This window comes from Lichenostomus cassidix, chromosome 3 (assembly GCF_008360975.1).
Source record: "Lichenostomus cassidix isolate B80296 chromosome 3, HeHo_3.0, whole genome shotgun sequence".
Taxonomy (NCBI): Eukaryota; Metazoa; Chordata; class Aves; order Passeriformes; family Meliphagidae; genus Lichenostomus; species Lichenostomus cassidix.
In genome coordinates, this window is record NC_139483.1 from 42,258,087 (window position 1) to 42,271,689 (window position 13,603).

The 13,603-nt window shown below is 42.4% G+C and overlaps 1 protein-coding gene across 1 annotated transcript in view; it reads right to left on the reverse strand.

Annotated features, from left to right (window-relative positions):
* Positions 1–1,495: 1,495 nt before the first annotated feature.
* PCNX2 (pecanex 2) overlaps positions 1,496–13,603 on the reverse strand; it is a 151,868-nt gene continuing 139,760 nt past the window's right edge. Inside the window, exons 31-34 of the mRNA XM_085055491.1 lie at positions 13,000–13,274; positions 11,794–11,981; positions 5,743–6,191; positions 1,496–3,684 (exon numbers count right to left, since the gene is read on the reverse strand). Of these exons, the coding sequence (XP_084911617.1) occupies positions 3,511–3,684; positions 5,743–6,191; positions 11,794–11,981; positions 13,000–13,274 (1,086 nt within the window). The 3' untranslated portion in view covers positions 1,496–3,510. The remainder of the gene's footprint in view (positions 3,685–5,742; positions 6,192–11,793; positions 11,982–12,999; positions 13,275–13,603) is intronic.

Sequence of the window (13,603 nt, forward strand, 5' to 3'; positions counted from 1 at the left end):
ACACTGCTAAATGGAGAGAACAGCCAGAAGGACCTTAGGCTTTTATTTTTGCATGAACAGGAATCAACTTTGCAGACTATGCCCATCACTGGTTCCTACTTGCTTACTGTGGTGGGAAACAGCTGGGCTGAAGGCGTGGCTGGGGCTTGCCAGCATACCTGGTGGATGTGAGCAGTTTAGCAGTCTGTGCTTGGCTTTGGTAGAAAATCTTTTTGCCAGATCTTCAGGCCGTATTTCACCATTAGGAGTGTAGCAACTCGCTTTTACTATATGATATAAACAAGAGCCTGTTAAGGAAAGGAAAGTTTAGGAAAACAAAATGTGAGGGAGGTGTCACATGTTTAGTGCAAAGGCTGAAGTACTGTGTTTGTGCTTGTTTTACCATATAGTCATTATCATCCCTCCTGTAACCTGCTGTATTGTTCATATTCCTCTCTGGTTGCTGAGACTGTGGATAAAATCACTCCTAGTGTTTCGTTTCAGGAGTGGTGATGTTATCTGAGGTTAAGCTGGGGGGAAGCAGATAAGACCTCTGTCTCTTCATCCCTGCTGACATTTCTATGAAAGAACTGCACGAACAAATGGTCTTGCAGATTGAGCACTGGATTTCTTCAAAGGATGCATTCAGCTTGCTAACAAGATGGGAACATCACTGTCTTCATGGTGTAGAAACAAGAATATTCTGGACTGGTGAATGAGGTGAGTTAAGTGGCCTCTGCAGCTCTGGAAAAATCAAGCATGGCACCTGATGCAAAAAACCCTGATGGAACTCTTTATGAGAGGTACTTACGTGTTGGTGGTGCCATCCTTCCTGCATCACAGCTGTGGCAAGAGATCAGACATGTAGGCAAACTGTTAAGCCTGAGCAGCTTTAGGGCCAAGTTTTAACAGTGTTTGGCATTGTGAAACCCATCAGCAGTGTCACAGATGACATAAAAGCAATGAAAATTGCATTTGCTTTTCATTTAGAGGCCAAAACCTGCCCCAAAAGTGGCATACGTCCATCTTGCAACTCTGAGGCACCTCGTGTGTGAGGTTAAGTATCAAGCTGTTTAAGTCTTTCAGGCATAAAGGTGTGACTCAAAGCCTTCATGTCTATGTAGGCACCAGTGCTGAGGACTCGGGTGTCTTTTGGTGCTATGCAGAGCTGTTTGGAGCAGCTAACTGTTGAAATTAGACCTTGTATAAAGGTTAGGTTCCTATTTATTAGCTTGATATGCATCAGAGCCTCAAATACATCTTTTCACACAAGCAGAGTTAACTGGTATCTACCTCAAGCAGAAGTGGGGGAAGTCTAAGATGTGTTTAATAGATAAAACGTCATACCTAGTTGGAGGTTTCATTTCTAACCATTCTGTCAGATTATTCTGTAGGATTGGTTCATATTTAAAACCACTGCATATAGCAGTAAACTTACTAATGTAACAGCAGGCAATCCCCAAAAATAGGGAGAAATGTAACATGGGAGAGTTTGTTCTCATTTTTTTTTCTGTCCATGTTACACTTGTTAGTGGTCACTCTTGGGTTTTTAAACCCACTATGCTACATTAACAACTTTAAGGCAGAATAAAAGCCACATGTTTGCCCTGCCTTCATGCAGGACGACAGAGCATTGATTGTTTATCATGTGGACTGCCATGCAAAAGCCCCCAAGGCAGAAATGGGGCAGGTGGCTGTCAGTAAGAGCCCTCCATCTACCTGTATAACCTCCATCCTTCATTTGTAATGAAGCACTTCATGAACAGCATGGTGGAACAAGAGTCATCATCTGCCAGAACTGGTCAGATGGGAGCAGCTAAATTCAGTTTCCTCTTCCACATCTCACCTGGATGCTGGAGGAGACATAAGTAGGGCCTGAACTGATGACCATGTATCTAGAGGGCTGTACATGAGTACTCTGCTTTTGTCTTTGTGAACACGAGCAGAATTTTTCCAAGGCTGTGCCAAGCTTTATTAATAATCAACTCATCAAGATCTGAAGTGAACTAGAAAAGAAAAGATTTCTTAATTTTGTAAGGCAGAAAGCAAGTGAAAACAATTGCAAATAGAAAAGAAGACCCAGAAACTGCTGCCACACAAAACATACTTGGATCATTTTATTTTCACTCAGTCTTACTTAGTTCTACTACTCAGATCTGAAGTGTGGCACAGTAGGAAGCTCAGAATGCAACTGAGTATTGCCTAACAGTAATGAGACTTAGCTACAGCATCTCTTGTTAAATCCTGTTAATTGGGACAAGACAGCCTGGCTGCACATCATTGTGTTGAGATTTAGGAACAATCTATGGTTGTTACAGTAAAGAGGAACAGCAAGACACCAATAGCCGCAATTTTTTAAATTGAAAAAGAGAACACGCATGTGTTTGTTTAGACTCTATAGTAGAGGAAGGATTTGTAGCCTTTTGGGTTTCAAAGTAGTCATGCATTCCTGTAAATCAGTGTTTGTCAAACCTTGTGAAGGCATGGCCTCCCTTTTTGTATCATCTATATTTATTGGCAGCAGCAGTTTCTCCAGGGGAGGGAAATCATAAGGCTTTGTAATTACTGGCTACAAATGTTCATGGACAGTGAACTATGTCCAGCAATTAAAGGTATTTAGCTGTTCCCTTCCTAACACAAATACTTCCAGGCAATAATTACAGCCTGCTTTGCACTTTTCTGTCCTTGAGGAGTATTCCCCTTGGCCCTTTTGCAACTCCTAAGGGTACTGTTGCTTAGAATTTGAGAAACACTGCTGTAAACCAAACAGGAGCACGATATAATACCTAATTTATGCAAAGCTGCTTTGCAAATAAGGTGCACTGTATGCTTTGAAGACTTTCCATGCACTGGATACTTTCTTTTCTTACACTTGACTTTTGTTAATCGGTGTAGCGTGGCTGGTTCACACAGTATTTCAGTATGGCTGCATGCAGTATATCAGTCTGAGATGCTACGTTGCTATTCATCATTAGCACCTACATAACATGTCAAAGAAAAATAAGAGATTTGCTGTTGGAAAAAGAAATCAGATTTAGCTCTAATGTTACAGTACATTGTACTGTCCTTTTATGTATTCATTGCTTCTGTTCTTAGTTGCCTTTTGCCATATGTTATATACCAAATTTCAATTAGTTTGCATGCAATCAGCTGTTTAGTTATGGCAGGAAAGAGATGTCTTGTGTGCTTTTCACTGAGTTGTATTAATATTTCCTACTGTGTTGGTTTGTGATTCTAACCATTCCAGGGGAAGGAACATTAAACGGGTTGTATTCATTGTTCTAGGATTTACAAGAACCTGAGATGAAGTGGCACTGTGTGTTTTTTAGGATATCTTCCAACCTTACCCATGCCAAGGCCATCAGCTGAAGAACACCTGCCCTGTACTATTCTTGTGTAGAAGTTAGAAAAATAAACATTTGGAGGTTGCTTCTTAACATTTGAAAGAACCTAAACCCATGTGCAGCTTCCTGTCCTAACTGCCTGTATTGAATGCTAAGAAGCGCGTGGCCCTTGTGCTAGGAATGCTCCTTACTGCTCCTCGGACAGGCTCTGCTGAGAAGCTGTGTCTTCCAGGGCCATATCTTCCTGGCTGGCCCGCCTGCACTCCAGGTTCTGGCTCATGAACATGGCATGGGCTGGACCTGCCTCCCGCTGCGCTCTCGCTTCCGTAGCATCCGGTGCTTCGCAGGTCTCAGCCCGCTGCTGAAAAGTAAGGAAGAAAAAGTCAACTAGTTTAGGAAACTTCTAAGTAACACTTCAGCTATTTTTTGAAGTGACAGGTGAAAAAAGTTAAAAAATTGACGTAGGGATGTCATTCTGTGAAACTCCATGGGATTCTTAACATGCATTATTCACAAGGGAGTTCTGAAGAGGTACTTGTCACACTTTGTGTAACGCATAAATTTGGAAGGAAAAGCAGACCAGGAGCTGGAGGTTTAGTACCACAGATGTACATGTATAGAGAGCTGTAAAAGAATTTGGACTGAAAAGGACTTCTGGAGGTCATCCAGTCCAAACTGCTGCTTCAAGCAGGGCTGACTTCTCAGTTGTTAAATTGGGTTGCTCAGGAGCTTGCTTTATATACCAAATTTTAAATCCAACTTACAAAGAAACCTTTTCATCAAAACTGGGATGCAATTACCAGTCTGAAAACGTTAAGCACAGTGCCACCCCACCGTAAGGAGTCTTTTTGGATAAAAGCATTCCAGAACAGTGCTCTATGAACATTGATATGAAGCACATCCTCTTTACCGCTTTCAATCAAACAGGCACCTGGACTGTGAGCAGTCACATTGGCCAGGATTCACCTCATCTAAATTTAACCATGTGGTCTTGCTGTGTCATTTAGGCTACCAATGCATGGCAGAGAGATACAAATCTCCCAGGGAAAAATTTCCTCCTAATAGCTCCAAGGATGAAGTGGATTGGCCTCTCCACTGAATACAGAAGCCTCACCAAGAACTTAATGAGACATCATGCCCAAAGTTTACATGGCTTAAATTTAGACAAGGTGAATCATACCATTAGTCCTCAGTATTGCAGACTGGCTGAATTCTTGCAAATTAGGCCATAAACTCCTAAGAGTTGGAATTGTGCCTTGTCATTGGATATAGTCAGCTATATATGTGTAGAAATATTAATACTTGTTACAGTAACAAAGCAGGATTGGACCCAGATGAATAACATTCAATTGACTCCTGCTGAAGTTCATGACAAAACTCTAGGGAACTGTACCACACATGGTATTTTTGGGTTAAGAGCAAAATACACATAGGCTAAGGAGTTTTTCTCACTTGAGTTTTTGAGAATTCTTTGGAAATTAGGGAAGTTATATGCAGTTCAGAAAGATAGTAACAGCAACGTGCTTGGGAAAAAGTTTTTTTCCCGTATTTGCAGTCTTCCCCTGTCACCAGTTTGGTTTCCATTTTGATAGGGCAAATGCAAAATTCTGTCTCATTATGTTTTCTAATTGCAGTCACCCTTCATCTCTAGTCTATCTTCTCATGTTTCTACTTTCTGGTGCTGAGGTCAATTTTCAAAGTTCAGGACAGCAATGGATGGCAACCAAAGTTAAATAAATACACTTAAGTAAATAGTAAAACAGTAACTCTACAATGTGAATTGAATTTTTCAGGGAAGATAGGAATAAAACTGAGTCTGTTGGGAAGAAGGCTGGAAGTTCTTTGTGTGTACTGTTCTGCTGTTAGAAAATGCTCAGTCACAGGGCATGCTAGTTTCCTTTGGTAAATATTTCGTACAGGATTCCTTTGACTAACTTTCAGCAACAAGGTTTTAGGTCCTGGATTGAATTTCTGGTCAGAGAGAGGGACAGAATAAGTGCACTATTCAGGGCAAACCATTCCTCTTCCTACAAATAAAATAATTTTAAATCCTACATAAGCAGGCAAGGGAGGAGCTATTTAGTCTGCTTATAATGGTAGTCATAACCTGGGCTGCAGAAAATGGAGACATAAGTCTCTGGTTTGTGTTGAAAGAGTGACTTTGCCCCAGTTTGCAGGTGTGTATTTCATGTGTGTGTGTGTAACAGTTCCCATCAGTTACTTACAAACACTCTCACAGACACTAATATCAAACAGTCTCACTGTGTTGTAGCAAAATCCAAAGCAAACACCAAAATCCCGACATTGTGTTGGAAAAAACTGTTTTCTGACCACTGAGTAGGAAGAAACCCAGTACTGGTGAGAAGAGGTAAGAAGCAGGAGCTCACACTCAGTGCTGCTGTTCCAGTTTCAGCCTTACCCGAGCTGCCTGAGTTGCTGCTCTGGCCGATGGCCCCATGGCAATGTTCATACTGCTGGATGACTGCGTGTCACTGGTGTTACCTCCGTCTGCAGCCGAGAGCCCAGAAATCACCAAAGCACTTGAGAAACTTCTCTTGCCGAACAGCAGGCTGAGAGTTGAGCTGGTGGAGGAGGCCAGGCTGGACCTGAGCATTGCTGCAGCTCGGTCCTGCACAGTCAGCTGGCCAGCAACAGGAACAGCAGGGGACTGGGAAAACACAGACGTTGCCGAGTTGTGGAATGACAGCTGACTACTAGAAAGCCTTTGGGCAATTTCGTGGGCAGATGTAGATGTTTGGATGAAAGGCTGGCGGCTTTCTACTATTGGTCCAGAGTGACTTGAAGCAGGGGGCCTTTGGTTTAAAGCAGTGTGTGCCTGGACAGACTGACTCCTGGGTTTTCTCCTGCCTTCAAAAGAAAGATAAATATATTTAAGTAAGTGGCATTTTGATGAACTCCATGCTATTGACAGTGTCCCAAGTGTACATATTACTGTTGGCATATTACCACTGGTTTTACTAGCATAAGAATTCCAAGAACAGCAAAAGTAACTAACTCCTAAACGTATGAATCTTTCTATGTTTTCCACTACAGGTGTTCTGAGTTTTGGTCAGACTAGCTCTAGAGGTCGTGCACTGAGTCAAAAGACAGGGAAAGGAGAAGAGACCCCAAGCAAAGCACTCTAATCACAGGCTCACAGCTGTTCTGCTATGTACAGTTTAGCCAGCCCAGTGAATGATTGAGCAGTGTTGCTGTAACTCTGCTCCCCTTTGACAACCACACTAATGGAATGTTGAATATCCACCTTAAATGGCTTGGTGTAATTAAATGCAACAATGAAACCAAAAACCTCTAGGTTAAAACAATGGCACATTTAAAAGAATTATTCTTGCATATGCGGAGAGAGAATTTGAAAATTCAACCAAGTGGAAGAATACAGCATTCAAGCCACAAAGACTAACAGTAAACTCTGAGTTCCAAGAGAGATATTTGCAGTACATCTCAGACTTGAAAAGATGTGAATGCTTTTAGGTAGGGTGCACTGTTGAAGGTCTGAATGAGACCTACATAAGGATCTTGTCCCATTCCCTGAAGCATCTCAATGCAGCCACCACTGGATACAGAGAGTAGAGTAGATAAGCTATTCTGCCATGCCTAGACAAATTCTTCATGTACATATACATCCCCATATGTAACATTTATATCAACACTTCTGTCATTCAAGCAAACAATTTCTGTATTTCTTGTGCTTGTATATTTAAATAGCCATGGAATGAAAAATAAATCATAAAATACTACCCAGTGAACCCACCAGAGACCTGCTTGTACCCAGGCTTTCTGCAAGTAGCCTGCCATGGGCTGGAGTGTGCCACACGCCCCGTTTACTGTTTCTGTAGACAATCTCTAACCCAGGCTTACATGGCAATACCCAGTCACGAGAGTGCCTGCCTGGCTTTTTTTGCTCTCCAGGAAACTCCAAACATTAACACAAGCTGGCATTTTGGTTTCCTAGCTATAGCTGTGGGGTGGGGAGTTGATGCCAGAAAATCTGTTGAGAGCCATCAACACAGAAACAAGTTTTCCTGGCAGGCATTTCCAGGCTGTTGGTAATCTTTTTTTTTTTGCTTTGGTTTTCCCCACTACCCGAACTCCTCCAAATACTGAAATTTTGCTGGCAAAAAGGAACATAAATCTCACTCTATCTTCTGAAAACATGACTGCTGATATCACGCAGGTTCCAGCAATGCAGAATTTCATATCCAAGCTATTTTCATTACATAGCTGAAACATGCTGTTTTACATCCACAGACCTGCTTTTCAGAGGCTGGTATCATTATCCCCATTTTTCAAATGCTGAAGGAAAGAGAATTTAGGTAACTTGGCAGAGTCAGATGAGCAGAGCTGGGCTGTAACCTAACTGGAGCTCACTAAAACCTACTTGGTTTGGCAAGTATTGGACAATTTCACACCTCATTTACAATGTATCTTTAGCTCAACTTTTATACTCCAAACAATAAAAAAATAATTTTCCTAAGTAATAAGAGCCCCAAGATCTCTGCTTGCAAATGATGGGACAGACACACATGGCTCTTGGAAATGCCTGGACAATGCTCTCAGGCACAGTATGTGATTCTTGGGGTGGTCCATTGCAGAGCCAGGAGCTGGACTTTGATGGTCCTTGCAGGTCCCCTCCAGCTCAGGATATTCCATGATTCCATGGCCCCTGTGTCCTCTGTCCCTCAGTGGTGATCAGTAAGGAGAGCACGTGCTGTGACGAGGGCCAGGCCTGGCTGCAGTGGCCATGGTTGCACACATGCCTGGCGTCTGCAGGGATTCAGGTTCTTCAAACCCTGGCGTTCTGCTTAAGTGCTTCGGTTTCTACATCTGATGGTTATTTCAATATGTTACCTTTTTAAATAAAAAGGACTGGAATTAAGAACAGAAGGGCTGTGGTGTGTTAGTTTGTGCAGGGGCTAACGTGGCCAAACATCTGCTTGTGATTTAAATTGCGAAGCTGACCCCTGTCCAGAAGTATTCTATATTCGTCCCAAATGCAGTGCTTAGAGCACTGGGCAGGAGACCACCCATATCTACACATAAATAACTCTGTTCCTGAAAACACTTAGAAAAACAAAGCCTGTTCTATAAACTGCATCATGAAATAAGGACACTTTGGGGGAGAGCCCCACACATTTCCAGTGCTTCTGATTTTGGTCGCACTTTTATGGAGAGCTTTCATTGCATTTTTGCAGACTCAGTGGTACCAGGCTGCAAAATAAAATATGAAATACGAAAAAAATAAATGCACCTGATGCACAGATTGAGTATAGAAGGCATTGCTATGATTCTCCAGTCTGCTGTCCTATATAGCATGGGCCATAGAACTTCCCAGAATTAATTCCTATGTGGTTTTATTAATTGCTACTGTGATGTTTAAAAATGTATCCAGCATCTCCAGTCATGGAGAATCCACCTTAACCCTTAGTCTCTTGTTTCACTATTTATTTACTCTCTCAATATTAAAAATGTACTCTTGATTTCAAATCTGAACTTATTTAGCTTTGTTACATCCAAGTCTGCTCAAACCAATGGTCTTTGGTCACCTTTCGTTGCCCAGGTAAATACTTACAGACTACCATCAAGGCATCTTGTACAATACCAATTGTTTGAAAGCACTTTTTCTTTCATTATAGGACATATTTCCTAGAACTTTGATCATTTTTTGGCTCTTCTTTGAAGTGCTTCCAAACTAAAAATGTCCTTCTTAAATTAGGGCACTAGGACTGTGCAGGGCAGCAATATTCTGATTTTTAACGACAGGCATAGCGTAAGTTCTTTTCCAGTGGTCTGGTATTGCCTTAGCATCCTGATGCTTATTGAAGATCGAACACAGCTTGCTTTCTAACCAACTCTCTTAAAAACCTTCTTGAATGAGTCACTTGGCTTTGCTCAATTAAGCATATAGCTTTGATGGCCAGTCTTTCATGTTCTTTGTAGCTGTTAGGACGGAAGGAACTGTTTCATGATCAGATCACAGAAATAGATTATCTGCATTTTTTCCCAATATAAACCAGTTTTTCCCAATATAAACCTTTTCTCATTTCTACATATTGCATATTGGCAACTCTGCCTTTCTGTACAGTAACACATCAAGACCACTGCTAGGATTTCTTTTGCTTCTTAATATTCTTTAAAAATAAACAGCCACAAGCCCACTTTCATCTTGTTGTCCCTAATGGCCCTAGCCAAAAACTTCTTGTTTCATTCTCTACCAGCAGTATCTCAGGAGTGAATATGGATTTCCATTTGCTATTTTCCATTTCCTTGCATTTGTTGTGCGTGTCTTAATTTTGCCACAAGCTAGGTTGCTTTTCGTATCTTAAGTGTGACTTTCTCTCTTGATTATGGTTTTCTGGGCACCCACTCAGTATGTTATTTTAAACAACTCACAATTAACTTACTTTATTGCATGGTATGCTCAGGATCATTATTTCACAATTAAGTTCGCTACTCTGATTACCATTGTGTCAAGTTATGAGTATGCACATGGGGATTCCTCTAACACTAGACTCAATTAAAAGCAGCAGTTATTTTATTCTTGCAATGTGATTTATATGCGGGGCGAGGTTTCTTCCAGTCCTGCCCATTATCTTTAATGATAGGTCAAAATGATCTAACAGGAAACAAACAAGTGTCACACCCCTCAAGTTCTCTGCTTTAATTTATACCACATTTAGTAATATTTTAGTAATACCACAAACTTGTTAAAATGTGGAGTTAATTTGCTATACATTACAAGTCCTGATCCCACAGTGATATACCTCACAGTGACCCACTGATGAACTTAGAATCATTGAATGATTTGGGTGGGAAGAGACCTTAGAGCTTGTCTGCTATGGACAAGGACACCTATCACTAAATTAGGTTTCTCAAAGCCCCATGCAGCCTGGCCTTGAATACTTGCAGGAATGGGGCATCCACAGCTTTTCTGGGCAACATGTCCCAGTGCCTCACCACCCTCACAGTACAGATTTTTTCCTAATACCCAATTTAAACCTACTCTCTTTCTGTTTGAAGCCAATCTCCCTTGTCTTATCACTCCACGCTCCTGTAAAAAAATTCCTGTCCATCTTGTGAGTTCCCTTCAGGTACTAGAAAGTCGCAATTAGGTCATCCCAAAGCCTCCTCTTCTCCAGGTTGAACAAATCCAATTCTCTTTGCCTTTCCTTGCATGTAATCCTCTTGGTGTCCCTCCTCTGGACTCACTGCAACGAGTGAATGTCCTTCCTGTGCTGGGGACCCCAGCAGGGGATGCAGCACTGCAGGTGGGGTCTCACCAGAGCAGAGCAGAGCGGCAGGATCACCTCCCTCGCCCTGCTGCCCACACTGCTTTTAATGCAGCCCAGGAAAGTTGAGCTTTCCAGGCTGCAGATGCACATTCCTGGGTCATGTTCAGCCTCTCATCTACCAGCACCCCAAGCCCTTCTTGGCAGGGCTGTTCTGCATATGTTCATCCCCCAGCCTGTGTTGATACCAGGGATTCCCCTGATCCAAGTGCAGCACTTTGCACTTGGTCTTGTTAAATGGCATGAGATTCCCATGGGCCCACTTACTGAGCTTGTCTAGGTGCCTCTGGATGGCATCCCATCCTTCAGGTGTGTCAACTGCACCACTCAGCTTGGTGGCATCTGCAAATTCGCTGAGGGTGCACTTAATCCCTTTGTCTATGTTAATAATGAAGATGTTAAGTAACACTAATCCCAGTATGGACCCCTGAGGGACACCACTTGGCCCTGATGTCCATCGGGATTCTGAGCCATTGACCACTACCCTCTGGATGTGACTTGCCCAACCAATTCCTTATCCTTATTACTTAACATACATTTCCAATGTAAAGGCCACTAGTTCTACCCTGTGAATATGTCTGAAGCACTTTTGAATCAATAATTTGAGAAGGGCTCAGCTGTTAGTTGACAGAATGACTGGCAAGTTTTAATTTTCTCTTGGTAACTGCTATATAGACATAAGTTATTTTCCATTTGTTTGCTCTCCACATGCGCTGATGAGCAGCCAAACCAAATCCTCAAATAAATTGTCATGGTCCTTCCAAGATAATTAAGATTTTTGCATACTTTCATTCTGCTGTTCCCTGCCAACAATAAGCAGAGGTTCACTGTGGTGCAGGCTCCCTGCATTGCACATGTACACTTCCTCCCATCTGCATTTCTCATTCTGGAATTCTTAGTGGCATCTCCTAGGCCAAAAATTTTCCATAATGGACTTTGACAGTGGAACCTTTGGGGAATGACTTTTGTCTTATACCCTCCCAGTAAATACTTGGAACAACATCAGGAAGCCATTCCACAGGTTCTTGGTCATTACAAGAGACAAAGTGCACTCTCTTTCTAAAATTAGTTTTCCACTGGATTTGAGGGCTCCCCAAAAGCATTTGCCTATGTGACCCCTCAGGAGAAGACTCCAGAGAAAGCCAAGGAAATTGTGCACATACCTGCCCGCTGGTGGACCTCTTGAGATGAAGCCTGCAGCTGAGGGGTTCCATCCCTGGTGGGCTGTGAGCTGCTGCTCTGGCTTGAATTCCCTGTGGAGTTGTTGCTAGATGAAGATCCCCCTCCACTATCCACCTCTTCACCATTGCCCCTCTCGTGGTGAGCTGCAGCGTGGCAGTCCTTCCGCATTCTGTTTGCAGAACACACACAGTGTCAGCCACTTCTTGCAAATCAAAGTTTGTGTCACCAGTGTTAGGTGCCCTCAAACAGTGTTCTCTCACACCACTGCAGGTCTTCTGACATTTTATCAGATGGCAAAGATGATGGTGTTGTAAGTTTACTTGGAACAAAATTGTATACGACACGAACCAAATCTTTCCTTGTCTGTGTTTAGTGGCTTTGGCACCCTGCAATACCTTAGGACTCCATCTAATGTTACAGTGGTCTCTCAAGATTAAGTTCCACATGAGGTAACCAAGTAGCAAAGAGGAATGGGCTGGAGGGAGCTTGGAGGGATGAGCTACATGGTGGGAAACTAGCATGTTAAGCCACGAGATACAATCTTGACATTTTACCATAGGTCTTGGCCTGCGAGTTGGCTCCCACAGTGTCTCCATGTGCCTTGCCTCTCCTCAGCTACAGGGGCAATAGGGCAGGGGTGGGGGATGAGACAAGGGAGTTATTGCTGTATGAAAGGTGCATGCAGGAATGAGAGATGCAATGTCAGGTACTGATCCTGCATACCCCCAGGGGATGTCAGGCAGTTTTGGTGAAGAGCAAGTATATTTTTAGATGTGTTTTGGTAAAGAACAGTAACCTGGGGATGAATATACAACTGCCGAAGCTTTGGAGCATAACTCACCGTAACCTACCAGCACATTTGCTCATGTTCTGACATGTCAGAGTTACAGAAAAGATACCCTTACTTAGATGGCTTAAACAATAAAATTCCATTAAATAAGGCAAGTGTCTGTAGTGCTGTGTGATTTGAATGAATCTTCTTGAGCATGTAGAAAGCTTTGTCATATATGAGTTAATAAATTTGCTTTCTGCTCTATCTGCAGGGCTATTTTGTTATATTCTGAGTTATTTGCAATTAATCTTTTTACTCATAGATAACAGTACAGAATTACTCTCTTTTAACAGAAAATACAGTGAAACTAAAACTGTAGGGTCTCTTGTCATCATAGCCAAAACTTAACACCTACCTTAACCACTTGGATTTGAACCACTTTTTAATGTTGTCCAAACTGACAGGTCCCCCCCAAATGTTCCTCAGTTGGCTGTGTGTCCCAAGGTACGAGGTGGTTAAAGGGGAAACATACATTGGATATCCCAGTGGCTGATCACATGAAGAATTAATTAAGTTCCGCAAGACTTGTTTATTGTTCTGGATGCTTCCTCTCTCCGGGTTGCGATTGCGTAAGAAAATCAGCTCCTGCTGCTGCCCAGCCCAAAGCCCTCTGACACATTCCTTGTTGACCTACAGGTGGGTTAAAAACATGCAGTCATGCAAAAACGTTTGCTACTCAAGAAGCAGAACTACAGGATCTAAGTAGAACAGCAGTGGCTGCATGTACCAGCACCTCGTGTCTTCATGCCAGCAGTTTTTTATGAACTTTTGCAGCTACTCCCTGGTAAAGCCTGGAATGTTATTTCAGATACACAAAAATGTGGGTGGCAAAGTGGAATTCAACTGAAGAGAGCTCTTTTTGCCTCCAGTCCCTACTTTAATAACTACAATCAACCTCCCTATTCAACCACATTACTCAGAAAAAGTATTAGTTACCACAGCCCTGAATTACTGCCATA